This window comes from Dryobates pubescens, chromosome 15 (assembly GCF_014839835.1).
Source record: "Dryobates pubescens isolate bDryPub1 chromosome 15, bDryPub1.pri, whole genome shotgun sequence".
Classification (NCBI taxonomy): Eukaryota; Metazoa; Chordata; class Aves; order Piciformes; family Picidae; genus Dryobates; species Dryobates pubescens.
In genome coordinates, this window is record NC_071626.1 from 16,145,948 (window position 1) to 16,173,907 (window position 27,960).

Here is a 27,960-nt window from a genome sequence, read left to right on the forward strand (position 1 = left end):
TGTCCAAGGGCAGCTGTACATCATTCCAGAGGAGCTTTTACCTTATACAGGGGTTAGCATAAAGCCCACTGATTTACAGAGGAGTAGCTACAGGGCTAGGATTCAGGAGTGCCCTTTAATGAAGTTACTTGTGTGTCCTCATTGGACAAAAATAAATTCCAACTGGCCCATTTTACAAATGAAACTCAGCTACAAAAATGTAACGATATTTATTCACACAGCTGCCAGCAAACTCACATGCACCATGAGTCATTCCAGATGTGGATAAAAACAAAGTCTGTCTTGAAAGTAAGTTTCCTGATCCCGAGGAGACTTGGTTTGGGAGAGGAGCTGCACACTGACTTCAGCTGTGTTCAGAAGAACAGACAGGTTCTCCTTGCAAAGGGGGAGGGGGAGAGGAAGAGCCATTCATTTATTCCTGAAAAGAAAAGAGATAGGAAATTGAAAAGCTAATATACAGATAGACATATTTTAAAGAGAAGGATGCTTTGGAAGATTTTGCTGCTGCTGATGTTCTATTACAGTACTTATGCCACTGCGACCCACAGATGGAGCAGAGGTAAGATTTAAACATGAGAAGCTATTTAAAAGAAAACTTTTGAGTATGTATATTTGGCCTGAAATTCTGTTCCATTATACATATATGTATACAATTTGTCCCTCCTAACTCTGGAATTCTTTTTCTCCATTAAGTAGGAAGTCAGCTGAGTAATTATAGAGACTAATAGAAAAATATACATACATAAGTGCATAAAAGTAAAATTCTATATATTCCACAAAATACATTTCTTTTAAATATATCTATAAAAATAAATATACCAAGAAACAGAACTACCTTCTTTTCTTTTTTTTTTTTTCACCTTTTTGTTTTGTTTTGTCCTTTTCTCCTGCATTAACAAAACTGCACATCATGAAATCTTAATGCAAAATCCTTTGCAGTCACAGGTGGCATAACCTTCTGCTCCACCAGGCAGATACCTGCTAACAGCAAACATGACTGCTTGGATTGTGCAAGGTGCCTAGGAATGCCTGTGACCTTACTCTGACAGACTAGCACATACAACATGTGCAAGTAATAAGCTTGATAACACCTCTGGTGTTACCAGGCTTCTGCCAATATGACAGTATATAGTTGTGACACTTATTGAAGTGAGAGTAACATATGAAATCGTTGAGGACTGATGAATTGCATAGGGTGTGCTTGCTTAAAAGTTAGTGATGTGAGGTCTTTTCCCTTTTTTTGTTTTATCTTCTCCTCCGGTACTTGGCATGGGTTTGGTAGCTGCTGAAAGTGGAAAAAGGAAACACCTCCCAAAAGATTTCTTTGGTTCTGATATTGAAATTCACAAATATTTAAAGGAACCAGAGCCTGTTAAAAACATCAAGCTTTCTTATGCTCCCTCCCCACCTCAATCACCTGTGTCTTTTTCATTAGAGCCAGTTCCTTTCTATCTGCTGTTTGGGTTTGGGTTTGATATTTTAAGGGAGGTAATGGCTGAACAAACTAACAGAGCTATGCAATTCTGCTAAGGTTGTATGAATGCTAAGTTGTTCCATGCAGTTAGTGGGAACTCACTGACAGGACATTGACCTAGGACTCAGAATGGCAGGTTCTTTCCCCAGCTTTTCCATCAGCCTCTTGGATGATATAGGATGAGTCATTATACCTAGATCTGCTTTTATTGTGAATTAGAGGTCATGACAACTACGGTCATAAAACCACTTAATTCTCTAGATAAGAATTTGTCTTTCCAGGGATGACACACAAAAACGTGAGGAAAGCAGAACTAAATCTGTATATATGATAAAAACCCACTCTGCCTTTTGAAGGAATGAGGTCAGCTTGAGTACGAAACAGAGAAATAGCAAAAAGAAAGAGGTTCATCAACATGGAATAATCACTATGCAATTTAAGGGCATTCTTTGCTTTTGCTAACATGTTTATTTTAACTAGACAAGACCTTTAAAGGAATCCATGCAACTATTAAAGTCCAATTTTAATCACCTTGAATATTTAAAGGAAAATATCGTAACTCTTTTGTGTCTTTTGGGAAAGCAGATTGCTTTCAATCTGGAAGCTCTAGAGCTTGTTTTCAGAGGGAAGATAAGACTCATTCCCTCTTGTGATAAGGAGTTCAGTTCTCACAATTATTGCATACAGACAACTGCTGGGGAGGAAACCAGATTTCTTGCCCATGGATGCTGGGACTATTCAGCTCCAAATGTTTTAGAGGCATAAGACCTTCACCAACAGCTATTTCAGACGACCTCCTTAGACTATCTATTTGTTAGCCCAACCAATCCCATCACAATCTGCACTATCTAGAGGGCCAAAGCACTCTCTTCATTTTTGAACTGCTTAGAAACCTAAGAGAAGATTTAAGTACCAAGGCATGACACACCCTTCTGCACACTCTCTTCTATCCTCCCTCTAGAAATGACAACTGACTCTTCTCTGGGTTAAAACTCTCTCATTTAAGTATTATCCAACTCCTGATTTGAGTTTTGCAATAGAAAAACAATAGCAGATCAGCATCTGGTCTGATGGAAATGAAAGACAGATCTGCATATCATCTCCATGTTGAGCAGTAGTCCAGATTGTTTACAAAACAGTAGGCCAAAGGGCCCTGCTTTAATTACCAGCAGTTGTTTGCAAGAGAAATGAGCAGTCAATGTTGGATAAAACCAGGTTTAGGTTTTACCATTTTTTCACTAGGGAACACTGGGGCAGTCTTGGATGCCAGGCTCTTGTAACCAAGTATTTTAAGCTTTGGCTCAAAAAAAAAAATCAGACATGTGGAAATATGAACACACTTGTGCTGACTAGGGAGTGGGAACTCCAGACTGACACCTCCCTTTTCTTTTGCTTTTACAAGCATCCTTTAATGGGGGAGGGGGAAGGGGGAAATAATAATTAAAACAAAACAAAAAAAAAAAAGGCATTTCTGACAGGAAAACTGAGCACCTGAGCACCTTTTAATTTGCCTTAAAGATGTCTCACAGTCCTCAACCTGTCTAGATCCAGCTGTGGGCATTTGTCCAGAAGTCACAGGCAAAATCTTGGTCCCTAGGGTGGAAATGTTCAGAATAATAAAGAAAGATCCTCAGTAGTGACAAAATAATTTGCTTGCCATCATCTCAGGTCTCTGTGAGCCTCTTGTAGACTTAGCTGTATGGTAATATTCTCTCAGATTTCATGAATAGAATAGAATAGGCCAGACCATGTTGGAAGAGACCTCCAAGATCATCATGTCCAACCTATCATCCAACACCACCCAACCAACTAAACCATGTAATCAAGCACCCTGTCAAGTCTCCTCCTGAACACCTCCAGTGATGGTGACTCCACCACCTCCCTGGGCAGCCCATTCCAATGGGCAATCACTCTGTGTAAAACTTCCTTCTAACCTCCAGCCTAAACCTCCCCTGGCGCAGCCTGAGACTGTGTCCTCTTGTTCTTGTACTGGTTGCCTGGGAGAAGAGACCAACCTCTGCCTGTCTACAACCCCCCCTTCAGGTAGTTGTAGACAGCAACAAGGTCACCCCTGAGTCTCCTCCAGGCTAAGCAACCCCAGCTCCCTCAGTCTCTCCTCATAGGGCTTTTGTTCAAAGCCCCTCACCAACTTTGTTGCCCTTCTCTGGACACACTCCAGCAAGTCAACATCCTTCCTAAACTGTGGAGCCCAGAACTGGACACAGTACTCGAAGTGCAGCCTAACCAGTGCAGTGTACGAGGGCAGCATCTGTTTAGGGGGGAAAGGTAATATTAAGTCTCTACTAAGTGATGTTTCTTATTTGATGGTAGAGGTGAAGTCATGCTCATTTCTGAAGGTCTCAAATATGAATTCCAGATATTTCTGCTGGATAAACCAAGGAATAAATCTTGTTATTTGACCAAAAAGAAAACAACAACAAAACAAAAGCAAAACCAAAAGCAAGCAAACACACACACACAAAACCACTAAATCCCCATGCAGATGTGGAAACTGGAGAGCGTCACTGCTTGCCACCCTGGTTGCTTTCATCAAAGTCCTCTGATGAGCAGCAAGACAGTGGAAAGCAGAAGTTAGCTTCAGATCTACATTACAAGACTTGTCTGTGCCCTGAGCAGAAACCCCAAGGCAATCCTTATTAGTATGTTTCATCTCAGCTGGCTATAGTTTATTTGCTGTAAGGACTTCCCAATTCAAATAAATGGCACACAAACAGTAGATTGTTGTGTGGTTGCCCAGGGAGCGAAGATGCACTATAATTTCTTGTGGTTGTGGTTTCTTGGACAGTAGGGAAGGAGCCGAAATTATAAGTACACCCCTCAGTAGAGGCTGGAAAGGAAAGGTTGAAAGACATAAAATAAGATGGCAAAACTCTCTCATCATTGAGGAAAGGGTATGTTTGCTATATTAGCCATGCCTTTGGGGAATGGCTGTGCTGTAACTTCCAGACCTCAAAAAGAGTATTGCAGTTACATCCAGATTGCTCTGGTGCAGATGCATTATTTTGTACCCAGTCTCTAGTGCTCAGTGAAACTCAAGTAACTGTTCCATAACACCAGGGAAACAGTTTGGTCTTCTTAGAGGCTTTCTGCAGAAGGTGTTACTTGGAAGAACATAAGGCCCATGCTCCTTGATTTCCTCACAAGATTGCAAACTTCTAGTAATTTCTCTGGTGTTGTGGCAACTGAGTTTATGAGTTTGATGGAGCAGCTGCTACATAAGCAACTTTTGCAGGTTGTTGCTGGTTGTGGGCTTAACCAGAGTAGGCTGGCAGCTTTCCAGTGCCAGGAAAGGGAGGAATATGTAGAAGAGAAGAGACTGGCTGTTGCTAGAAAGCCCACCAGTCTTTTTCTAAGGAAGAACTGTGTAGCATATTCTATATTCATATCTGCTACATACCTGGTTGCTGGTGGGCTTGCCATGTGGGCAAAGGATGAGTGACTGTCCCCACACCTTTTGACCTTATTTACCTCTCTTCCTCTCACCTCACATTGCATTCTTGTAGCCAGGCAATCCCTTCTCAAGCAGCTTATGGGATTTTACCACTGACAGTAACACTTGTTTGACATTTTCGGCTTGGACAGTATGAGTGAAAACAGCATGTCCTGAATATAGCATCCAATTACAAAACAAATGGTCAAACACATACACACATACATACTCAGTGGGCCTTAATACTAGGTTAAGGTCTTGGCTTATTTGGGACACAACAAGGTTTCCAAAGGCCTGGTGCAAGGGTAAAAAGAAATTACACCAGCTGGACCATCTACAAGAACTCCTGAAAGTGCAGCTTCAATTTAATTTCCTTTAATTTCCATAAAGCCATTGTTACCCAATTCTTAAAATATGTAGTGGATATAAAACAATGAAAGTTATGAAACATTATGAAACAGAGCCAGCTCTGTCTAAGCCTGGCTGTGTAAAGAATGTTTCCTCTTATAGAGAAAATGCAATATTTCCCTTTTCTCTGGCTCCCATGTGATCATTTGGAAAACTGCCTCAACTGCACAAAATTTCTTGCTTAGTGGACCCATTTTGGTGCCCTCACTCATGCTGCAAAAGGCTTGATTGTTCTGCTGCAGAGGTTTTTCCCACCTGTCCTGCACCTGTTTCATAAACCTGTACCAGTTCCTGGGAATGCAGGTTTATAGGCTGGAGTCTTCTGGCCTGGCGGTTATTTTCCTGATGTAAGTTATTACTGCACCAAGTATCATAACTGTACATGTAAAGAGAGGGAGGCACTGCCTGAGGGGAAGTATGAGATTGAAATTCAGATGAATTAGCTTTGCAGATGGGTGACCTGAACAAGACAATTTATATATAATCCATGCATTTACTTCCTTAATACCTTGGCAAGGAGCTGTGTAAGAGATTTGTATAAATGTATGTTCTAGACCTAAAACCAGATGCTTAAGAAACAAATTGTTCTACACTGTAAAGAGTAGGAAGGGGGCATTCAAAGCATATTTTGTGCCCTTTAACAAATTAAAAGAGAACAAAGACAAAAATAGTTTTCCACACCTGCTTGAAAATATATCTGCATGACACAGTGGTGTATGGAGCAGAGATCAGACACAGCACCAAGGCAAGATGCCAGCCTTGTGCATCACAAGATAGCGCAAGGACTCTAGCTGGTGTCTCTTCAAGGTCATAGCCATGTGCATGGCATGTGCCCAAGGAAATAAGTTCTGCCTTTCAACAGGTATCACCTGGTTGGACCCAGTACCATACTAAGAGAGTCGTATTGCTTCTGGCTCTGACATCTCTGCCCTGTGCTTTGCTGTGTGGTACAGACAGGCCCTCCCATTCTTTGTGGCAGATCTTTTAAGGCATCCACTGCAGAGGCAGTCTGAAACTATTACACAAAGAGCTATTGCAGGGAGAGCACTGAAGAAAGGGTTGAAAAGAGATTAGTTACCTGGGAAAGCTTCTTGGTGTTGTAAAAGCTAGCTACAGTATAAAAGTCTCTGAATGGATTTAGCCTGTGGAGGATGAATATCCAGTAGGGCTGCAACTGTAATCAAAATCCTTTCCAGCATGTCCTGATTTCCCATTTGCCCTCTTAGGGGCAGACTTAATTAATTTAACCTGCATGGAAGGTGATCCATGAATCAGAATTCACAGTGGATACCTGAAACTGAAAGGCATAAAAGTGAAGCTTAAAAATATCAAAGTTTCTCTTGATAATCTCTTCTAGGGCAATGACACTAAACCACATTGAGATCAGAGGGAGTACAGATTATAGAATCTTTTGCATTTTAGTTTAGATCACAGATGGATATTGTACTCTATGAAAGCAGTTCAGCTGTCAGTAAGGAAGAATCTAAGTGCTTCTGAGGCTCTTTTCTCCACAGGAAGCATCAAAAAATGGCTAAAGCTTAAAGCTCATAGAGTCATAAAGTGGTTGACAGAATCCAAAGCAAAGAGAAAGCAGCTAAACAATTTTGAGGAAATCTAGGTAAGCAGCAAGAGGAAGACACATGATGTAAATCTGTTTTCCCTTTGATATGTGCTAGACTAAGTGAGAACTATGAGCGGAAAGTGGCGCAAATAGAATCTTCTCAGCGATCCTAGTTCCACCCCAGTTCTGAGGACTGGCAAGTCAGTAAGACAATAGCTGCCACTTGGGTTGCTTTAGGCTTTTTAGGAATCCTGGATACTGTGGTGTCTCATTTACTTGCTGCAGTCCCAGATTTTCTCAAAGGCCCTCATGTCCCAACCAATGTCTGTCTCAGAAGCAACTCCTGCCATTCAAATCACTCTTTACCTTTTCATAGCTCCCTTTGTCTAGCCTTTAACAGCCACCTCACAGCTCCTCATGCATGCTGTTCAGCTAATGTTCTCTTCCATAGGCAAAGCAACTCTATTACCAGTGAAATAACTCATGTCCACGTGCAATGACTGTAGAGTACTCTCTGAGTCCCCTCCTGAATACCTTACACTTGACCGCTGGACACAGAGATCCCACGGCTACCTCACATTATGCAAATAAACAGAGTAAAAAAACACCCTTTCTCCAAAGAACTGTCAGTGTAATTAAAGAGAGGAAACATTCCTCCTCACTGTGGTGAGTGAAATAATTAAATCACTTCCCCAGATCTCATCAGGATGACTGTATGCAACCAGTCCTGCATGTTGTTAATAGTGGTGATATTTTATTTATTCTGTTTCTGAAGCATAAAGTGGTTTTCTTGGGGTAGATCATGCCAGATTCAGGAAGAACATAATGACTTTTCAGGCAGAAAGAAATCCCGTCAGAAATACTGAATAGTACAATGTCATTGAAAGTCAGCAGGTCTTAATGAACATCATCAGGCTGCAGAGGCTCTGATTGTTCAAACAGTGACAGGCAAAATGTAAATTACTCCACTGCATGAAGGAGCAATTAACTTTGCATGCAGTGTCTGTGCTTGAGTTGAAGGCAGGGCAGGACCCATAGGGCCAGCTTAGGCTGTTGGAGATGAGTACTGGTGCTTGTCTGTGTGCACAGCTTGCACCCACTTTGAAACAGGGCGCTCTCTGTGCACTCTGCTGAAGGGAGCCGAGTTCATCTAAGATCCCAATAAACTGGCTGGGTACACAGACACAGCTGCAGCAAGGAGCTGTGTTAGTGTCTTGGTCAAACCTGTCTACTCCTTGCTTTAAAAGTACTGAAATGTGCAAAAACACACCAACAAAGCCAACAACTGTTTTGTCACTCTCAGGAGTAAGGCCACAATCTCTGTCATGAGCTCAAATTTGGTTTCCTGAAGTAACCCTGACTGTTAAAATCTTCCCAGCCCAAATGTGTTATTTGTTCTTTAAAGTGCTTTTCAGCAAAATGGCACTGGCATGGGTGAAGCTCATGTAGGTCATGGATAGCTGATGGTGGGAAACTGTTAGGGAAATGTATCAAAGGTCATGGGGGGAAAAGAAAAAGGTAACCTAAGGATGAGCTGCAAACACCTTTGAGGAAACACATAGGCAAAAATCCCTGAAGTGATCTATAGAGCCTTCTATAGAATTTTCTCTCCCACTGGAAGGAGAGAAAGCAGAGAAAGGGATCCCATGTGCCTCTGCTGTCCCGGTCTCTCTCATTACGCTGAAGTCCTGTATGTTGGCAGCTTTCCGATTTATCCACCATAACATGCTTGCTAATATAGAGACATTAAACTACCTGATTGCACCACAAGCCACGAAGCTCCCTTGCCCACTCAGAGACTAACTCTTAGCCAACAACTCTTTTAATCCTCTCTGAGATTCTGCAGGCTGCAGCAGTCGTCTTGCTGTCATAGTGTTTGAGGCAGGGCGAGCTCAGTGCTGGCTTGAGACAAAGAAGAATGCAAGTAGGAGAGAAAAATGGAGTTAAACAGGATCCACTATTCCCAGTTCCCACAAACATTCCTTTCCCCTGGTGAAAGCATATGCGGGGCCACTCCTGGCCCAGTTTACTGGTTAGGTTTGGCAGCTGCCTGGTTTCCCTAGGATCGGCAAGCATATCACTTGTCCTCTAGAAATTCCTCCCCAGCCGCAGGGAAACAGGTCACCAGCCAGGAGCCAGGCTCCAAACTCATTGAGTGTCTCTCTACTCAGGAGAAGCCAAGTGAGTAGCTGAAAAAAGCTTGCTGAGAAAGGGAAAAATAAGAGACAAAACAGGGTAGTAGAAGGATGCTGCTGCACTGCAGTCTTATTTTGAAGACCCAAATGCACAAGGCTTTCTGTGATAAATGTATGGCACTCCACCCTGTTGGATGGCACTTGGAAAGTAAAATACTTTGGTTAGGCTTTGGCACTAGACTAGATGTGGCTATATGCTGTGAGCCAAAACATCAGGATTTCATCATCTCCATCTATTTGGCAGGTGGTAGCATACCTCTAACGGAACCAATGCTTCTAATTTATTCTCTGTCTTGGACAGAGAACAGACTTTCCAGTCTGGAAGGGCTTATTTAAGTCACAGAGAGGGAAACATGAGATGCAAAGGCAAGAGGCAGAGATGCTGAGAAAGAACAGATAAAAAAATGGAGGTAAATGCCAAATGGAAGGAAGTAGTATGAATGACAGGAAAAGATGAAAAGGAAGGAAAAGTGTGGAGAGAGAGAAAATGTGATAAATGTGGATGGGTAATATTAGGGTACCATTCACCCCCTTGCCAGCATGGCATGCATCCCCATTTGAACTCATCCTTCAGAAGATGTCCATCTGTCACAGCTGGTCTTCATCTTATCTGTCTGCTTCTCAGACTCATGGGACAGCTGCATATCTTTGGAGCCATTTCCTCACTTAAGCAGGACTCATGTTTGCTTCTGGTCCCCACCAGTGTCTCGACACAGAAGGATATTGAGACAGCCTGGGCAATTCACCACCAATCCAGCACAAAACTCAGTTGCCCCTACTGAATCAGCAATAGATTGAGATCTCTACCCATCTCATTGGGCTTGGGTTGTGGTTCCACCCCCACCCCCACCCCACCCTGCCTTTGAGCTTTCTAAACTGTGTGGCTATGAAAAAAAGACTCTTTCCACTGCCCAGCAAACAGCCCATTTTATTCCATGGAAGTTGCAAGAAACTTGCTCTTTTATAGGGCAATGGGGATTACACCATTTCCTATTAATACCAGTCATGCTTTCCCATTAACACCAGTTACAGTAGCACTGCCACAGATGCACAAGCCCCTGTTTACTCCTGCCAGTCCCTAGAAGGATGGATCAAGTTCTGCAGCCCTCAGTTTCCTCCCTGGTTTTCATAATGTTCACAGCCATGATATTACATTGTTGTTTCACACAGAATCATAAAATGTTTTAGGTTGGAAGGGACCTTAAAGATCATCAAGTTTCAATCCCTCCCTTCCAAGGGTATGGGTCACCTCCCTCAACCTGCTTGCCATGTTCTTTTAATGGAGTTGGCTCTCTGGGTTGTCAGTGCACATTGCTGGCTCATGCCAAGTTTCTCATCAACCAGCACTCCCAAGTCATGCTGCTCAGGACTGCCCTCTATCCATTCTCCTCCCAACCTGTCATTGTGCTTGGGATTGCCCAGACACAGCTACAGGACTCTGCACTTGGCTGTATTAAACCTCATGAGGTTGGTGTTGACTCACCTCTCATGTCTATCAGATGTCTCTGGATGACATCTCTTCCCTCCTGCATATTGACCTCACCACGCAGCTTGGTGTCATCAGCAAACCCACTGAGGGTGCACTTCATCCTACTGTCCCTGTCTAGATCTAAAGAAACACAAAGTATCTGCTTATTGAATTCACGTATTAAACACAGATTTCTTGTCTGAGGGAACTGTTTATGTCTTAAGCCCCCTCCTAAAATAAAAGACAATTCAGGCATGCCCTGGTTTTGTTTACTGCAATTATTCATACATTCATTGACACTGAATGAACTCCATTTCCAGTTAAACACTACTTGTAGACATCCTAATATAGTACAGATTGTGTTAAGTGAAAACATCCATTTGTCATAGTTGCAGCCACTTCTGGTTTTCTGGATTGCTGTGCCAGTTTGGCAGAAGGTTTTGGATAGTAATAAGTCTAATGATGAAAACATATAGACTGCTGCTTTTGTTGCTTTCTACCACAAAGCCTTTTTAATAAACAGAGCTCAAAGGGCCTGACTTACCTTGATGTGTACTTAGCAGATTTACAGCTCAGCTGGGTCCTCACAAAAATAGAAGGATAAAGAAGTACCCAAAGATTTTTCCACACTAGGGTGTCCCAGAACTGGAATCAGATACAACCAACATAAATCAGATACAGTAAAGCCCAGAGAGACTCAAGTGGCAAAGGACAGTGTGTGATGGCTGTATCTGGCTCTTCAGCAAAAGGAGGATGATGACATGGCCCGGCCACACAAGGTGTCTGGGAGAAGCCAGAGTGAAATAAATGGGCAGCACAGCATCTGAACTCAGCTCAGAGGATTCCAGGGTTGATGAATGGACTACAGATGCCAGGTTCCATTATCAGCCATCAAGAACAGCCAAAACCTGCATTCTGGCCCAGGCTTTTTAGCTGTGTTATCTAACCTTCCCTCTTTCCTATAGCAGGTTGCTGTCTCTCACTGTGCCTCATCTTTCTAAAGTCAACCCTGCTGCACAGAGGAAACACAGCAGCCTTTTGGCTGAGATCCAGAAAGTGTTGCATGCTGTGGATAGAGGGAATCCTCCAGGGATGCACAGATCTGAGAGGGAAATTGAGATGTTTAGGAGTGGGACTGCCAGAAATGGGTCAGATACAGCAACATGGCAAGACAAGCCCCTAGCTGTGTGATTTCCAGCTTGTATTTATCCTGTTCACATCAAGGTAATGCTGTGGGCTCCAGCTACTGAAGAGGTTTGTCTTTAGAGAATCTGCCTGACAAATAGCTAAGTGTTAGGGAGACCATAAGAAGTTGTATTTCCCTGGAAAGGCACTCCTTTTCTAGCCAGAAATTTTATTTAGCAAGCAGGCTGTTGGACATTTGCAGGAGATCTCTGGATGGCCTTCAAACACTGAATGACTAACTGCATGTGCTACAGACCATCAATCCAGCATGCACCCGATTATGTCAACCTTAATCTCCATGCATACTGTTAACATCCATTATGGTCTGGTGGTGTGAAGTCCAAAGCTGAACATGTGCACATATATCCCCTAAACAAACATACAGGGACTCTTAAACAAAATATCACCATCAAGGTAAAGACCTCAGTTTCTACTTGCACAGATTTGTCAGTGAGGTAAATGTAACCAATGCTTCATGTCTGAAATACTTTATACCCCTCTCTCCTTTCTGTTTACATTATCAAAGTGCATATCCTGTCCAGCTGACTTTTCAGGCCTGTCAGTGATGTCCCCCAGGAGCTTTTTGCTCCTGGCTGAATTCATGGTGCCAGACAAGACAAACTGTTACAGAAGTAAACATATCTTCTCTGAGATCTCTGTATATGAACACTGCTGAGCCTGAAGTATAAATAGGGGGACAAGTAGTCCCTGTCCTATTTTGTGGCCATGCTGAATATCAGTTTACCCCTACAAATAACTAGTTTATTGCATTAGTGTGCTTCAGTGTCTCAGACAGTAATGACCTCTCACTTATAGGCAACTTTGACTGGCTGCCCACAGAGCAGTATCATGAGTCTGGTGATGCTAGCTCAGGTCACCTGAGGACCTCATTCATAGTGTTCAGCTGCCTTGCAACTTGCACTACTCAAGAACCTGCCAAGGCTTTCAGTATTTAATGATGAATCTAGTTGTACATCATTCTCTGCTTTATTTCAGCAGATCTGAATGATCTAGGAACAGTTAGATTTCAGAGCATGAAATAACAAGGAACAGCTTGTAAAATGGAAATCCCCTGTGTAGGATTGTGGAATGGGGAATGCAGCTATAAAAATACACCATTTTGAATTCATCCTTCAAATTTCTTTGCTAGGTTTCCAGCAATATCACACAGATTGACTGCCCAGGGTGGTGGTGGAGCCTCCATCACTGGAGGTCTTTAAGAAAAGGTTAGATGTGGCACTTGCTGGCATGGTTTAGCTGACATCATGGTGTTGGGTCATAGGCTAGACTTGATCTCTGAGGTCTTTTCCAGCCTCCATAATTCTGTGATTGTCTTGCCTCTCCACTGCAAACATTGAAATCCACCCATTCTATTTTCGGATCATTATATTTTAGTTTTATGGGGGTTTAATACTATTTTCATGCAAATGCAGAAATTACTATAATGGAGCCCAGACATTCATGCAGCTGTGAACAGAATAGATGCCTTCTCATGGGGACCCTCACTCACTGATCCAGAAGAGACATGTGGTTCCCCTGTCACTACCTGGGGGATACAGCACAACTTTTCACTCTTTGTGTTCTGCTTAGATGGCAAAACAGCTCTGCTAGTCCAGTCAAGAAATATACATGAATCCATCTTCAGCTCTGAGTTACTTTCTTAGGTTTCTTGTCTTAGTCATCACTGCTAGAAATCATACAATGCTTTGAAAGGGCATTGAATCCAAAAATAACTTACCTCACAGAAAGCATCCAGTATCTCCTTGCTTTTTGCATTAGACAAGGCTGATTTACAGTTTCTCTATCCAGCACATATTCATGTAATTAAGAAAGCCAGCTGCAGGTGTATTGACATTTGGAGCTCAATGAGCAGCTGGAAAGGCAGCTGGAGTTTCTCAGTTTTTGAAAAACAAATGAAACTCCAGAACATAAAAAGCAGTAAACTGGGATTTATGTATTCTCCTCCTAATAATTTATTTCAGGTCAGGTGGAGTGTTGAAGGAATGATGAAAACAGTACTGGTTCTTTCTAATCCGAGTGAGAATAATTGTCTATACAGCATTTAATCCTCCTCAGCTTGGAGGTGTGATATTAATACTCAGAGAGTCTGAGGAATGGCTTCTTGTTACACGTGTAGGTGAGCAGTCAATAAAAGAACAAAATGATAGTTTGTTGTCAGTTCTATAATAGTTCCTAGATCCACCACCAAACACTTGAATTTACTTGTTAGTTGAAGCTACCCACAGGTGGCTTTAGTGAATAATTCCCATGTCTCCATCACTACTTCTCTTTTTCTTCACCTCAGCTAGCAGCTCCCTGGCCTCAGTGGTACAGTTCCCATAGGGATATTTCATCACAGGACAACTCAGTTGGGAAATAACAAGAAACATTCATTATCTCTCTCAATCTGCAGATCACATGGTAATAGAGTTTGAAGTCAGAATGCCTATGTGATTTTTCGTATGTGACCACCTGCACAGAATTTCATGCAGTGTCCCTTTTAACCAATCCAATGCATTACATTTCAATAAAACATGCTTCATGAAAAGGCAGACAGTGAAATAGGAATCTGCTAAGTCTCTTGGAATAGGACATTTCCATTCTCCCAAATAAAAAGGTAAAGTAATTTCCAGGACAGCCCCTAATCTGTTTGGATAAAGCACATGATATTGTTCCCACTCCCTGAACTGACATTTTATGGGACTACTCAAGGACAATAGTTCATACTTCGACTCAACAATCTGAGTTGCCATTTGTGATAGTGAAATTAAATTCATGCTACACCCTGCTAGTCCTTTGATTCCTTTCTCATCAAGTCCTGGAATAAATTTTAAATAACCTTTGTGTCAGTTGAACTTACTCTCAAAATAAAACAGAGGAAGAAGTTTTTAGCAGCTGGTGCTCCGATTCTCACCTTGAGCAGGATCAAGCACTACACCAATTGAGGACAGCATCCACAGAAAGGACCTAATTAGCTCTGCTGTTAGATCAAGTGCTTGTAGGCATGAGGAAGGACTTCTCTTCTTCCTAACCAGGGCTGATGTCCATCCTTAAGTCATATGAGAACAAATGACATAAAAGCAGTTGGACTACACTTGTACTGAGAGTTCCTCACACATAGGAGTGCTTCTGGTGTAGCAGCTGCAATGTAGAGTGAGACAGTTAAGATCTATTGCTCTTTCTTTTGTTTGCTTTTTCCTTTCATTCATGACCAGACATATCCCTGACTCGGCTCACTGTGTGGCCACAAAAAGCACTGTTGGCACAAATGGAAGGAGGGAGAGTCTGATGTGGGGGCAGACACACAGGACTGCCTCTTGCAGCTGCAGCTGTGATTAGGTCAGCCTCAGCATAATGCTAGCCACTCAATCACTTTTGCCTTGCAGGAAGCCAAGGAAGCCTGACTGAAAAAGAAAGTACTACAAAATGTAAAAAGAACATTTTCAGCTACTGGATGCCTTTCCTCTGTGTTCAGTGTTTTAGCTCTGTGCAAATAGATATTTGGGCTGCCTAGGGAGGTGGTGGAGTCACCATCCCTGGAGATGTTCAGAAAAGGATTGGACAGGGCACTTGAAGCCATGGTTTAGTTAGTCATAAGGTGTTACGTATTCAGTTGGACTTGATGATCTCTGAGGTCTTTCCCAATCTGGTTGATTCTATGATTATGTTTTGATTTCTATGTATAGTGAAAAAAAAAATTTAATATGCTCTTAAAGATGCTGACTTGGTCTAGTGGAAGGTGTCCCTGAATGTAGCAAGGGGGTTGGAACTAGATCATAGAGTCACAGACTCATAGAACCTCCAGGGTTGGAAATGGCCTCTAAAGGTCATCTTGCTTAACACCCCTGCCTCCCCCCACACCACCTTTCATCTTCCCAAGGCAGCTCCTAATCCCTCTAACAGCATCCTCTATCCTGCCTAAACAGCTCCTGCTCCACCACCACCACTTTTGCACCCATCCCAGAGCCAGAGGCAAGACCCTCAACCAGCCAAGATACCACACAGTGGAGCTCAGCCCCAGTAAGGAGGCCCAGCTAGCACCTATGGATAATATTGGAGTAGTCATCAATCATTGCCCTACCTAACCGGGGGGCCACCAGGCCCCCCGGCCTTTGTTGTCACCACCACCATCACCCAGTGTGCACCAGGGGCACTCACCAGAGACGAGAGGAGGATCCTCCAGCCCAGATGGGCTCAGCTTGGGCTTCTGCCTTTCCTGGAGGGGATTAAATAGGGGAGTGGGTGGGGAGGGCCAAGTGGCCACACCTGGGGTGGGAGGAGACTCCAACAGAGCCCAGGTGCTGTGGGATTTGAGGGCAAAAAGGGGTAGAAAAGGAGCAGACTGGGAAGCCATTGTTGTTGAGAAAGAATGGCTATTATAATAATATTCAAATAGGAATTATTGACTTTTAGTGATTGCTAGAGGCTTAATATGACTACTTTCAGGATGTTCCACTACTCTGGGATATTAAATAATTTATTGACAAACCCAAACATGATTTTCATGGGCCGGTATTAAGTTCAATAAACAAAAGAAACCCGCACACCTTCTGCTAAGATAATTGTATAGCATTACCATCTCAGTAAACTCTTTATCTCAGCCCAGAGGGCTTTTTAGGGGGTGGTTTTCCCACCTATCTGTGTGTGGGGGAGGGGGCTTGCTTCTGAGAGCAGGCTGTGTGAAGCCAGGACACTGCTGGGCTGAGGAGGAGCCAATGGGTTTAGCTGGCAGAGTTGAACTCTCCTACAGCTAAACAGGAGCAGTCCATGACACAATGAACCATGTGGTCTCTCCTGTGTGAGTATGGACACAATATGAATATGAGATAGAAACCCCTTGTTCTACAGGCACAAGTGCATGAGCTACAAAGAACAGTAAAGAGAGAGTTCTTCCAGAAGGCAAGCTGCCCTGGTCTACCATGAGCCATTCTCTGGTCCTAGTACACGGGCAGTAGATCCAAATTTGAGTAGGGGAAGATCTGGACAAGGCACTTAGTAATTGGTCATTGGAATGGGCTGCCCAGGGAGGTGGTGGAGTCACTGTCCCTGAAGGTGTTAAAAAAAAGATTGGATGTGCTACTTGAAGCCATGGTTTAGCTGTCAAGAGGTGTTAGGTATTAGGTAATAGGTTGGACTTGATGATCTCTCAGGTCTTTTCCAACCTGGTTGATTCTGTGACTCTATGGGAGGTAGTAGAGGGCTCAAGCCTACCCCTTTAGCCTCTGTGATGCTCATACAAAAAGAACAGAGAACTGGAGAGAGTGATTTGGTTGTAAAGATCTTTCCTTTCAGAGCTTTCCTTTTCTTTGCTTCTCAGAGCAAAAAAATTACATGATGCATAGAGCTCCTGGATCTGCTGCCCCTCTGTCTCTACCTGCAAAGCAGAGCTTTGATTTCCATTACTCTTGCTGCATTGTTCAACAGGGGAATTATCCACTTCAGTGTGCTCCTAGGATCCTTCATTACAGCTCAGCAGCAAAACATCAACACCTGGCTGGTATTTCTTCCTTCCTTCCTTCCTTCTCTGTACTTTCCTGGGAGAAATAGATTAGATCATTATTATATCCCATCATCTCTTCATTTTTAAGAAACATTTTCAGAAGTGTTCAATTAAGGTTGCTTATTGTCTTCCTCCCCATAAGGGTTGCTGTGAGCAGCAGAGATAGGGAAGGAGAGGTGATCCTGCAACGAAGCCAGGGGTAAAAAGCACTGGTTCATTTCCCATCTCTGCTTGAAATTTTCTGTTACCAAAATTGCTTGTTGCCTCTGTGTTAGACCTATGGAAGAGGATTCATGTTTCTTTCCTTTATTGCTGCCCTTCACTCATATAGTGTTCATCATAGCCTATCCCCAGTTCTTGGTAATATGGCAGGAAAGTGAAGGATAGCAATATATTTCGCCACTTCTTTCCTTCCATTTCCCTTTGTGCATTTTTTTTCTCTCCACGCTTTCTGCAGCAACTTTACTCCAGCACATTAATGGACACTTTTAGCTGACTGCATCTTGTTTTGTGAGCATAAACAATTTCAGGAGGGGGACCTCTCCCCCTCCTTATAACCAAAGGAAGAATAAATAACAGCATACACTGCTCTGGATGGGAAAAGGTGAAAACACTGCACGATGGAAATTCCGTCTGAGGAAATAAATTCTCCGATCATTTTAGTTGGCTGCTGTTACTCATATCTTCCACATCATTTTACTTCAATCATGAAAGAGAAAATACCCTCCACTTCTCACAAATGCAGGCTCAGATGCACCATTTCCTTCCCTGGAAATATCTGTTTCTGTAAACTTAAGGGGGTTTTGGTCTTCCTAATACACTTTTACATTCCATTACTCATGCCAAGTAGCTAGAAAGGCTATCACCACTGTAGGTTTCCTATATAAACTCTATTGCATCCTAATCTTAATGCATCTCAAGACATTTGTGAAGCACAGAAGTGCAGGTTGGAGTGGGGAATAGAATAGAATAGAATAGAATAGAATAGAATAGAATAGAATAGAATAGAATAGAATAGAATAGAATAGAATAGAATAGAATTAACCAGGTTGGAAGAGACCTTCAAGATCATCGTGTCCAACCTATCATCCAACACTACCCAACCAACTAAACCATGCAACCAAGCATCCTGTCAAGCCTTGCCCTAAACACCCCCAGCGACGGCGACCCCACCACCTCCTCAGGCAGCCCATTCCAGTGGGCAATCACTCTCTCTGTGTAAAACTTCCTCCTAACCTCCAGCCTAAACCTCCCCTGACACAGCCTGAGACTGGTGCCCTCTTGTTCTGGTACTGGTTGCCTGGGAGAAGAGACCAACCTCCGCCTCACTACAGTATGTTTCAAGACATGATGTGAGAATATGTGTGTTTCTTAAAAAAGAAGATAAATAAGTAAAAAGTAACATTGAAAAGGCTAATCAGGTGACAAAGCAAAGAACTGAATACAATTTGTTATTCTGAGTGGTTTTGAATGATTTTTTGTCTCTAAAAACAATAGAATAGAATAGAATAGAATAGAATAGAATAGAATAGAATAGAATAGAATAGAATAGAATAGAATTAACCAGGTTGGAAGAGACCTTTGAGATCATTGAGTCCAAACTATCATCCAACACTATCTAATCAACTAAACCATAGCACCAAGCACCCCATCTAGTCTCTTCCTAAACATCAACAAGAATACATAGAATACATAGAATACATAGAATAAACCAGGTTGGAAGAGACCTTCAAGATCATCGCGTCCAACCCATCAACCAATCCAACACCGCCCAAGCAACTAACCCACAGCACCAAGTACCCCGTCAAGTCTTCTCCTAAAAACCTCCAGTGATGGCGATGGTGACTCCACCACCTCCCTGGGCAGCACATTCCAATGGCCAGTCACTCTTTCTGTGAAGAATTTCTTCCTGACATCCAGCCTAAACCTCCCCTGGCACAGCTTGCGACTGTGTCCTCTTGTTCTGGTGCTGGTTGCCTGGGAGAAGAGACCAGCCCCAACCTGGCTACAACCTCCCTTCATGTAGTTGTAGACAGCAATAAGGTCTGCTTCCAGCTTTTGCAGGGATATTTACTGTCCACATACTTATTGAAGATAATTAGACTTTCAGGATGGACTTCTTTACTATTTATGTCTAAAGAAGAAGAAAAAAATGTCTATTCTTACTTTTAGCCAGCAACAAGCAGGAACAAAGAGAGATTATTGTAACTATTAACTTTAGTCTCACTATCTAAGTAAGCAAGGATATAGAGCTGAAAATAAAATGAAGCAAACTGTCTTGTAGTTGCTTTCAAAGATCTGCTAGTTCATGTTGGTGTGTCATTAAATGTCTTCTCCATCTCACTGCTATTTTGTTCAAAGTGGGGTTGGGATTTAATCTCCAATAATAGGAGATTAAATTTGGAATGCAATGCACTGTTGTCATGGGAGCTACTTCTGTGAGTAACTGCAGTTCCAGATACAAGTTTCAGAAGGTAGTCTATAGCACTGTTGTGTATTTCCCTTGTCCTTCTGGGGTGTGTGTGTATTGCCCTTATTTTATTTCTCTTATTCTTCCTCTTGCTTCCCACTCTTTCCATTTCTCCTGTGCTAGGGCAAAGTGTTCAATCAGTTCTAATATAGCAGTTTTGGTACTGTAAAGCAAAAATCAGAAGGCATAGAGGAGCTAATCCAGAACACGTTCCGTTCCAGGACGTGGTCAACCAGAACTCAGGTTCTGCTTTGCCAGTTGATTGCAGGCCCATGGCAGTATAAAATACCTTGTAGATGGTAAACACATATTATTCTGGAGATGAGACAAGTGCAGGAGAAGAAGTAAGGAAAGATGGGATTTCTAAGTATAAAACCTGTTCATCACTTATTAGCACTGCACGTTTGTGACTGATGATACTGCTTTCACTGCCCACCATGCACCTCTTATAGATCAACACCTCTTCATTCTGGAGGAAGAAATGCTTCTGGCACCAAGATCTGCTTCAGCACAAAACAGGTAGCAGCTCAGGGCAGCAAAATATTTAGTGACTTTGACTGCATCATGGTAAAGACAAGTATTTCACAGTTAGCCTGGAGCAGTAAATTTGGGATAGTAAATTGTTACTCCATCAGTGGAGAAACTCAACATAGGGACCCACAAAAAAAGTCATCTGACAGAAATAAAATTCTTACTTGTGTAAAATATATACTTCTGGACTGATTGCAAAGCTTCATGAAGAGGGTGATCAAAGAGGAACATGAACCACAAAACCTTTATCAAGGGCATGCAGACTTTGACACTCATGCCCTTTTCTCTTCAATGCATGGTCAATGAAAAATGTAGAAATGTGAACTGGAAAGCAAAATTTCTACACCCTCACCAGTGAATGTGTGGCTAATGAGGTCCAAAAAATTATGACAAAGTGCTTAAGAAAGATGAAAGGATCTTTAAAATAATCTGGCAGCACTCTTAAGACTCTCTGAAGAAGGAATTCTGAAGAGGATGAGCCTGGTAGTACACAGATAAATGACAGATTATTTTTTTTTCCTGTAAGGATAATCAAAACCTTATTTTTCCTACCTCATCTCTGTTGATCTTAACTTTTTTGTTACGTAACTGTTCAGCCCTTAGGACATACATTGGAGACGTCTTGATGCATTTGTGAGAGAAGTAAAACTGATAAATCTATAGGAGTTTCTGCACTGACTTCAGAAATCACTGGGTTGGGCTTTCTCTGTCAATATTGATTAGGGAACTCTGCTCCTCAGACATTCATAGCCACAACCATGGAAATTAATCAGCTGCAACATCAACATAAAATGCCACACATTGCTTTGCATCTTCCTATGAAACAATTGCTTGATAGCTTTACAGGAAATTCCTTTAGGGCAGAGAATAGTAAAGAGATGGCAAGTTACAGTAGTATTCCTCTGCTGTTCTTTGATATTGCCCAGACAAATCTTGTCAGGAAGAGAAGTAAATGCAGGAAGACATCAAATCAGCAGAAAAGTTTCAAGTGGAATTTGCAGTCACTAAATGCATAATCTTTCTGCAAATCTTTCTGTGTCTCAGCTTTTATGCTTAACTTACATGCATGAGTCAGTGTAATGAAAATCAGAAAGCATTTGCTCTGAATGCTCACACAATCTCAGAGGAGCTCAAATTCACTGAAAAGACTGTAGAGGGAGTGACCGTGTGCAGGAAGATAGAGAAAGAGAAGGACTGAAATAAAATGTGAATCAGGAAAATCAGATCACCGTAACAAATATAAATGAGCTCTGAAGGAATTTCTCAGTAGAGCCTCTAAAAAGTGCAACAAAGTTTGATACCTTTTGGGACCAGGATAATGAGATCAGAGAGTCAGCGCTAGCCTGGGCTCTACAGAGGACAGCATGTTTCTGATGTGCCTACAAAGGCCTTTATTCACAATATAGCAGTTCAGGCCCTTGTCCTTTTGAATCTCCTGACCTCATCCATGTTATCCTGGGAACAGTTGGGTAGGAAAACTCAGCTTGTTTCTGAGGTGTTACCTGCAATCCAGCAAGAGGGTCAGTACTAAATGGCATTCATTTTTCTTTGAGTCCTTCACTCATTCTTTTCTTGGTGAGTGGTGATGGGCTGAATCTGATGACTTCTTGCTCAGCTCCATGGTGGGAAACTGCACTTGGCCCAAAAGTTACAAGTCATTAGTGTGATGACACTAAGCATGACAGCACTGAAGCAAAATGCCACCAACACCTTTTCCATGGATCAGGAAGTGTTTTGGGATGTAAACCATCTGCATATGTAGAGCTACTCTGTACTTTTGAAGCTGTTTCCACTGAAAGGGCATCTAAAAGTGATAAAAATGAATCATCATCATTATGGACTGGATTTTTGCCAGCTGCTTAGCAATTAGAGTTTTAATTGCCCAGTAATAAAAGTTTTAATTACTCAGCAATTAGTTCTTGAAGTTTCAAATACTTCACATGCACTCAATTGCATTCTCAAATTGCTAAGAGCAAAAGATGGGATAGCTACAATGTGTCTCATCAAAGCTCTGAGCAAAATGGATGAATATCAGTGGTGGAGCCTCAGAAGAAAATGTTTATAAACCCAGCTGTCAGCAGTCAGCCAAACACTCTCACAGAGCAGAACCTGCAGGCAGCTTGTGACCTTTCCCAAATTCACTACCTCCATGGCTGGGCCAGACAAGATGTGGTATCATGCTAGGGAAAGGGTCCTGCAGAGACTGAGTTCTTTCAGCATCTTTAATCTTTCACTTGGTGCAATCATTCCTTCAGGCTTTTAGTATCACAAACCCTGCAAATACCATTCAGTTGGTGAAACAAGTTTCAATCTAAATTCACATGGATCCAATAGAAGCACTTTACTCTTCAGATGCTTATCAAAATGCCTGAAATAGAATCATAGAATCAATAAGGTTGGAAAAGACCTCAAAGATCATTAAGTCCAATCTGTAACCCAAGACTTCATGACTACTAAACCATGGCGCCAAGTGCCACATCCAATCCCCTCTTGAGTACCTCCAGGGACAATGACTCTACCACCTCCCTGGGCAGCACATTCCAAAGGCTAACAACTCTCTCTGTGAAGACCTTTCTCCTCACCTCGAGCCTAAGCCTCCCCTGGTGCAGCTTGAGACCCCTGCAGGATGCATTTACAATTTGTAGTATCAAGGTGCAGTAAGTTTGTTGCAATTCAGCAAAGTAGTTTACCCATACTGTATTCCTTAGGCAATTCAAGGCCAAAAAATTAAGTGCATGTGAAGTATCTGAAACTTCAAGCACTAATTGCTGGGTCAAGCATGAATTGCTTCATAGCCAGCATTATCACAATTAATTTTCCCTATGATAGATAGTAAAGGTCCTAATTAACACAATCTCTGAGGGTCTGGCTTCTTTCTCCTTGCATTACTAGAACTTAAATATTATTAACAGGTCAAACTTTAATAAAGTCAACAGTTGGCAAGAGCCCAGGAAATAGGAATGTATTTAGGCTACAGAGTCCAGAAGGAACTGCATATTTGTGATCTGCTTGGGTAATCAAAGAGACAAACTGTCTGAGGAACCATGTATTTGGGGATTAATCATTACAGTTGTTCCAGCTTGTTTTGCATGCTCAGCAGAGGGAGCTTTAAATGATGTTCAGGTTTTCTACAGGCAGCACCCAAAATCCAAGAATTTTGTCAAACCAAGAAAAAATCAACCTAGTAAAAATATCTAAGGGGAAAAAAAATCTGTTAGAGAGTAGGTGGGATTAAACTTTTGGGAAATTCGAAGTAAATTGCACGTTCTAGTAAACGTTACTCATAACTGTAGGACTCTAAATTTTGGAGGGGAATCATAATGTCTTTCAAAAGATGATTTGGTTTGTTTTGGTTTGTTTTTCCTTTTTTAACTTGTGCTTACATTTATCTATTGGTTAATGACAATTAAAGTTGAGAAGCAAAGTTTATGAGGAAATGCGTCAATACTCACACAAGCCCAACAAATCTAAGCTATGGTTACCTAAACAACAACATCTAAATAATATACACATAATATTAGACAAAACAGGGTTTCCCCCTTCTGTTCTGAAAGGGAGCTGCACCTTTCAATAGTACCTAGCTTCCCAGTTAGTAAGTTAGCTGGCAACTCAAGGCATTTTGGTGGTCTGCAAAGTAGCAGCAGATGTTTTCTATACTCTGAACAGTATGTCATTGATTCCACAAATAATCTACCTCACTGTAATGCTGAGTTCAAGGATTATACATTTGCTTTCTGTCTCATTTCCCTGAGATAATATCTGTGTTGCACTTCCCAGTGGTGAATAAATATCTGATCACAGCAGGCTGTTGGTTTTTTCTAGCTATAGCACTGTAAAGTATCAAAGTCATAATACATCATCATTGAATGGAGGTGTCTTGTCTAATCTTGCAACAAGCTTGATGAATACATAGAGGTTATCTCCAAAGGGCAAGACACTCCTTCCAGACTTACATGCTAGGGACAGATGAGGTGATCTGCTTTCTGGAGGAGATGTCTCCATCAGGTGAGGAAAGACCAACTTTTAGACAGCTGAAGGCAGGAGGTAGGTTCTTGGAAGTATGACTGTAGGATAATGACCTGAAGAAAGCAGGCTTTGTTGAGGGGGTCAGTTTTGATTTTTGTTTGCAGAGTCAGGAGTAGAACATGTATTTCAGGAAATGTTGATGTTGCAGTTATTGCTGTTCCTTATAGCATAGCTGCAACTCAGAGTCCCAGGCTTAGAAAATAAACCACTCTGTGTTAGCCACTCTGCAGATACAGGGCAAATAGCTAACCTACATCCCTAGTATAATATAGTCAAAAGAGTTCATGTTTATTTACAGTGAGAAGCCATACTGTATGGCTTCTTTGCCATGGACAGTACTTTGGTTGAATTTACTATTAAAAGATGCTTCCTCTTTTCAGTGTTTGCTACCCTGTGGAACTTCTCTTTTCTCATTTTTTTTTTCCAGCTATGCTTTTCCCAGCTGCTCAGCGATTGAAGAGGTCCTCAGCTGCCTTCCTTAACCCAGTGCTACAAAACTCGTTGGAAGATGTGATCCTGCTTTACGAGGTTCTGTATATGGGAGAAGATGATACCTTAAGGGCTAACCAAGACTGGGGTTAATATCCATATTGGGCTATCCATTATCTGTCTTCATGCTACTTGTACCAGCAGCATACTCACTGCTGGCTATGTAATAGCTCACCACAAGGGGGGGGAACAGACATATGTATGACAAACTTGACCCTCTCAGCAATTAAGCAGGCAGAAGTTGTCTGCAGTAACTCACCTGTGGGTTCTAGCTCACTGACAAGCAAAGTGAAAACTAGAGCTTTTTACTGAAAGCAACTTTCTTCCAGAATAGTTACACATTAAGAATACAATGCATTTAAAGTCTTCAGTCTGAGTTTCAGCCTCAAATTATTTGTTCAAATCATTAAAGCCATAACTATCAGTCATTGCAAAGTAACCCTGGGGGTGTGACTGATTCACTTCAAAATGATTCAGGTCCCCTCTTTCACAGCAGTGGAGACTACAACTGCCTGCAACTTGGAACAGTGTCACACAGTTATCAAAGGAAAAGTGGCCCACCTGAAGTAGGCACATGGGTTAAATCTAGCTATACCACATCTTGAGAAACTGGGGCTGGATGTCCAAACAGGAGAAATGGGCTGGAAGCCGTTGCTGAGCTAGGCTACCACTGCTATCCATGGGAGTGTAAACGGCCTTTCCCAGCTGTGCTGCTGTCTCCACCTCTAATCCCCATGCCTATTTTGCATAATAGACTACCTACTTTTTCCTTTTCCTCTCTCCTTGCCCCATAGCCTGTCTCTAACGTCCTCAGATCGGTAACACAAGAGTACAACATTCACACAGGCACTTTCTGGTTTGCCCCATTTCGAGCCAGTGCAATGAGAATTATGTCTCCATTTGATCAAATGTAAGGACCTAAGGGCATGTTCTAATTCACATTTGCTCTGCCTAGAGTCTCTTGGAGAAGATAAATATCTCTGTGTGTTCTGATTTTGTACCAGTTTCTACTAGCTGAGCTTGACATTGACAAAGGTCAGAGGATCTCCATCAAAGATGAAGAGCTCGCTTCACTGCGGAAGGCTGCTGAGTTTGACACCATCTGCAACGACATTATCCCCAAGAGCATCACAGAGATCCGCAGGCTGAGCAGTAGGCTGTCTTCATACCCAAGGGTCCTCAAGAAAGAAGATTTTGAAAGGACAGTACTGACTATGGTCTACACTGCCTACAGGGCTGCTCAGTCCCAGGGCCATCAGAAAGACATTTGGGCTGAATCCTTCGTTAATCTTTACAAAGCCCTGAAGCACGACTTGATGTTCCCATACAACAAAGAGCCATCATAGTGGAAGATGATGCAATAGCAACTCAGCCAGCTCTTCTGATTGATATGGGACACATGTAGCAGTCCAACACTTCTTTTCTGTAAAGTTTAATAACCTGCTTCATGAAAGATTATTTGTTTTCTAGCTCCCTCTTGTGGAATTCACTTTATAGTTCCATGTTGAATGGAGGAAAATGTTAATCTTCAGACCTTGGAATACAATTTTTGTGCTGCCTTAGAGGCACATTCTCTAACATGCAAAGAAGGGAGGCCGGTGTACACCCCAGACAGACATGCCCCTGTTTTGTCCCATGTGTTTCCCATAAGCAATGCATAAGTGTACTATGCTTATGCTCATGTACCTATGGGTATGTGCTGGAGAATGCTGCTCTTGTAGATGGAGAAAGAAGCTCATAATTTGTCTGCTCTGTAAAAGAATATTATAAAGACATGCAAAGGAAAAAGTATAATAACTGTCAGCCTTCAAAAATTATGCCACATATTATTCATTCAAAGTATTCTTGCAAATAAGCACTGTCTGATTCACTTCATTTTGCTGAGCCAGTTTTTCATTGCAATAACATTTGCAGGAGACAAAGGGTATTGTGGACACTATCAGCCTGTGAACAATGCCTGTGAACATACTCCCTGCTTCCCAGAGCTGCCCTCCTAAACAGTCTGCAATGACTCTCATTATTTTCACATTTGCTCCTTCTCCTCCTTGTTTTTTTGAAGGGAACATGGATTTGTCCCCAGAAAAATCAAAGGCAAGACAAAGGCCCTGTTTAATGGCCTTGGACATAGGCCATCTAAAACCCTGATTCAGAATCCCCCTGAGGCAAGGGAGGAAGGTGCATTAAAACATACCTGGTGCTGAATTTAGCAGTGTGGCTCATTTTTGATCGTTGATTATAAATTCACATGCATATGGCTATGTATGTGTGCATGTATAAGTATTTTCACATGTGTGTATGCACACAAGTTCTGAGTAAATTGTTCAGTCATGAAACCACTTAGCAGAAAAGGCCCTTCACCAATACAAGGGTGGAAATCATTAATTTGGGAGCAGTAGAAAATCAGTATTTGTTGTATAGGAAAATTTGTTTGTAGAAATAGCACAACCATTTATTACAAACTGCAAACACTCATGGAGAGAAAAGGGAAAGAAAAAGGAGATCTATCTTTCTAGACAGATGACTAGCAATAAAAAAAGCCCCAAGTTTTCTAAAGCAAATCCCATAGTTTTTGTGAACAAGTTATACAAATTTTGTTTCTCTGTTTTTATTAGAGGTTCTTCTACTTCTAGAGCACAGGGAAACAGCTGAACATTTATTTAATCCTTATTACATACCAGCAATCTCAATCTCTGTGTTTGCATGATATCTTAAGGAGACAGGCTCAAATCACAAATCCCTGTGGCTAGAAAGGAGAACTGAGGATTCTAGCCTTAGTTCTCAATCCTGTTTAACTGTGTTTGCATCAGTTGAGCAAAACTCTTCTGTGTCCCTTAACAGGGATACTACAAGGACTGGAGCTGAAAAAAATCCATCCAGCATTACCTCATTGCAGCAAGCAGCAAATAGTATCGGCAGTAAGAGCAGGCAATCACCCATGGGAATGTGAAACCATAGCAGCCTAATGGGCATGCTGGCAATGGCATAAGCAGCAGGGCAAAGAACTTATAAAAGAGATTCTCAGGGCTGTTTCTCCCAGCAGTTTCTGTACATATGTGCAGGTGCAATTTTATACCTGAAGATCATTGTTGGCCACCTTCAAAGTCTGTCTGGCATATGGCAAAGTAAACTGAAAATCCCAACCACAAAGCTGTGATCCACAAGTACCTCCATCTCCCTTGCTTGCACACACAGCTCAGCACCC

At 42.0% G+C, this 27,960-nt stretch overlaps 1 protein-coding gene across 1 annotated transcript; it reads left to right on the forward strand.

Annotated features, from left to right (window-relative positions):
- The first annotated feature begins 312 nt into the window (after nt 1–312).
- FAM180A (family with sequence similarity 180 member A) lies at nt 313–26,695 on the forward strand. Its single transcript, XM_009903010.2, has 3 exons — nt 313–559; nt 24,697–24,797; nt 25,763–26,695. The coding sequence occupies exons 1-3, from the start codon at nt 484–486 to the stop codon at nt 26,102–26,104; spliced, it is 519 nt and encodes a 172-aa protein (XP_009901312.2). The 5' UTR covers nt 313–483; the 3' UTR covers nt 26,105–26,695.
- Nucleotides 26,696–27,960: the final 1,265 nt, after the last annotated feature.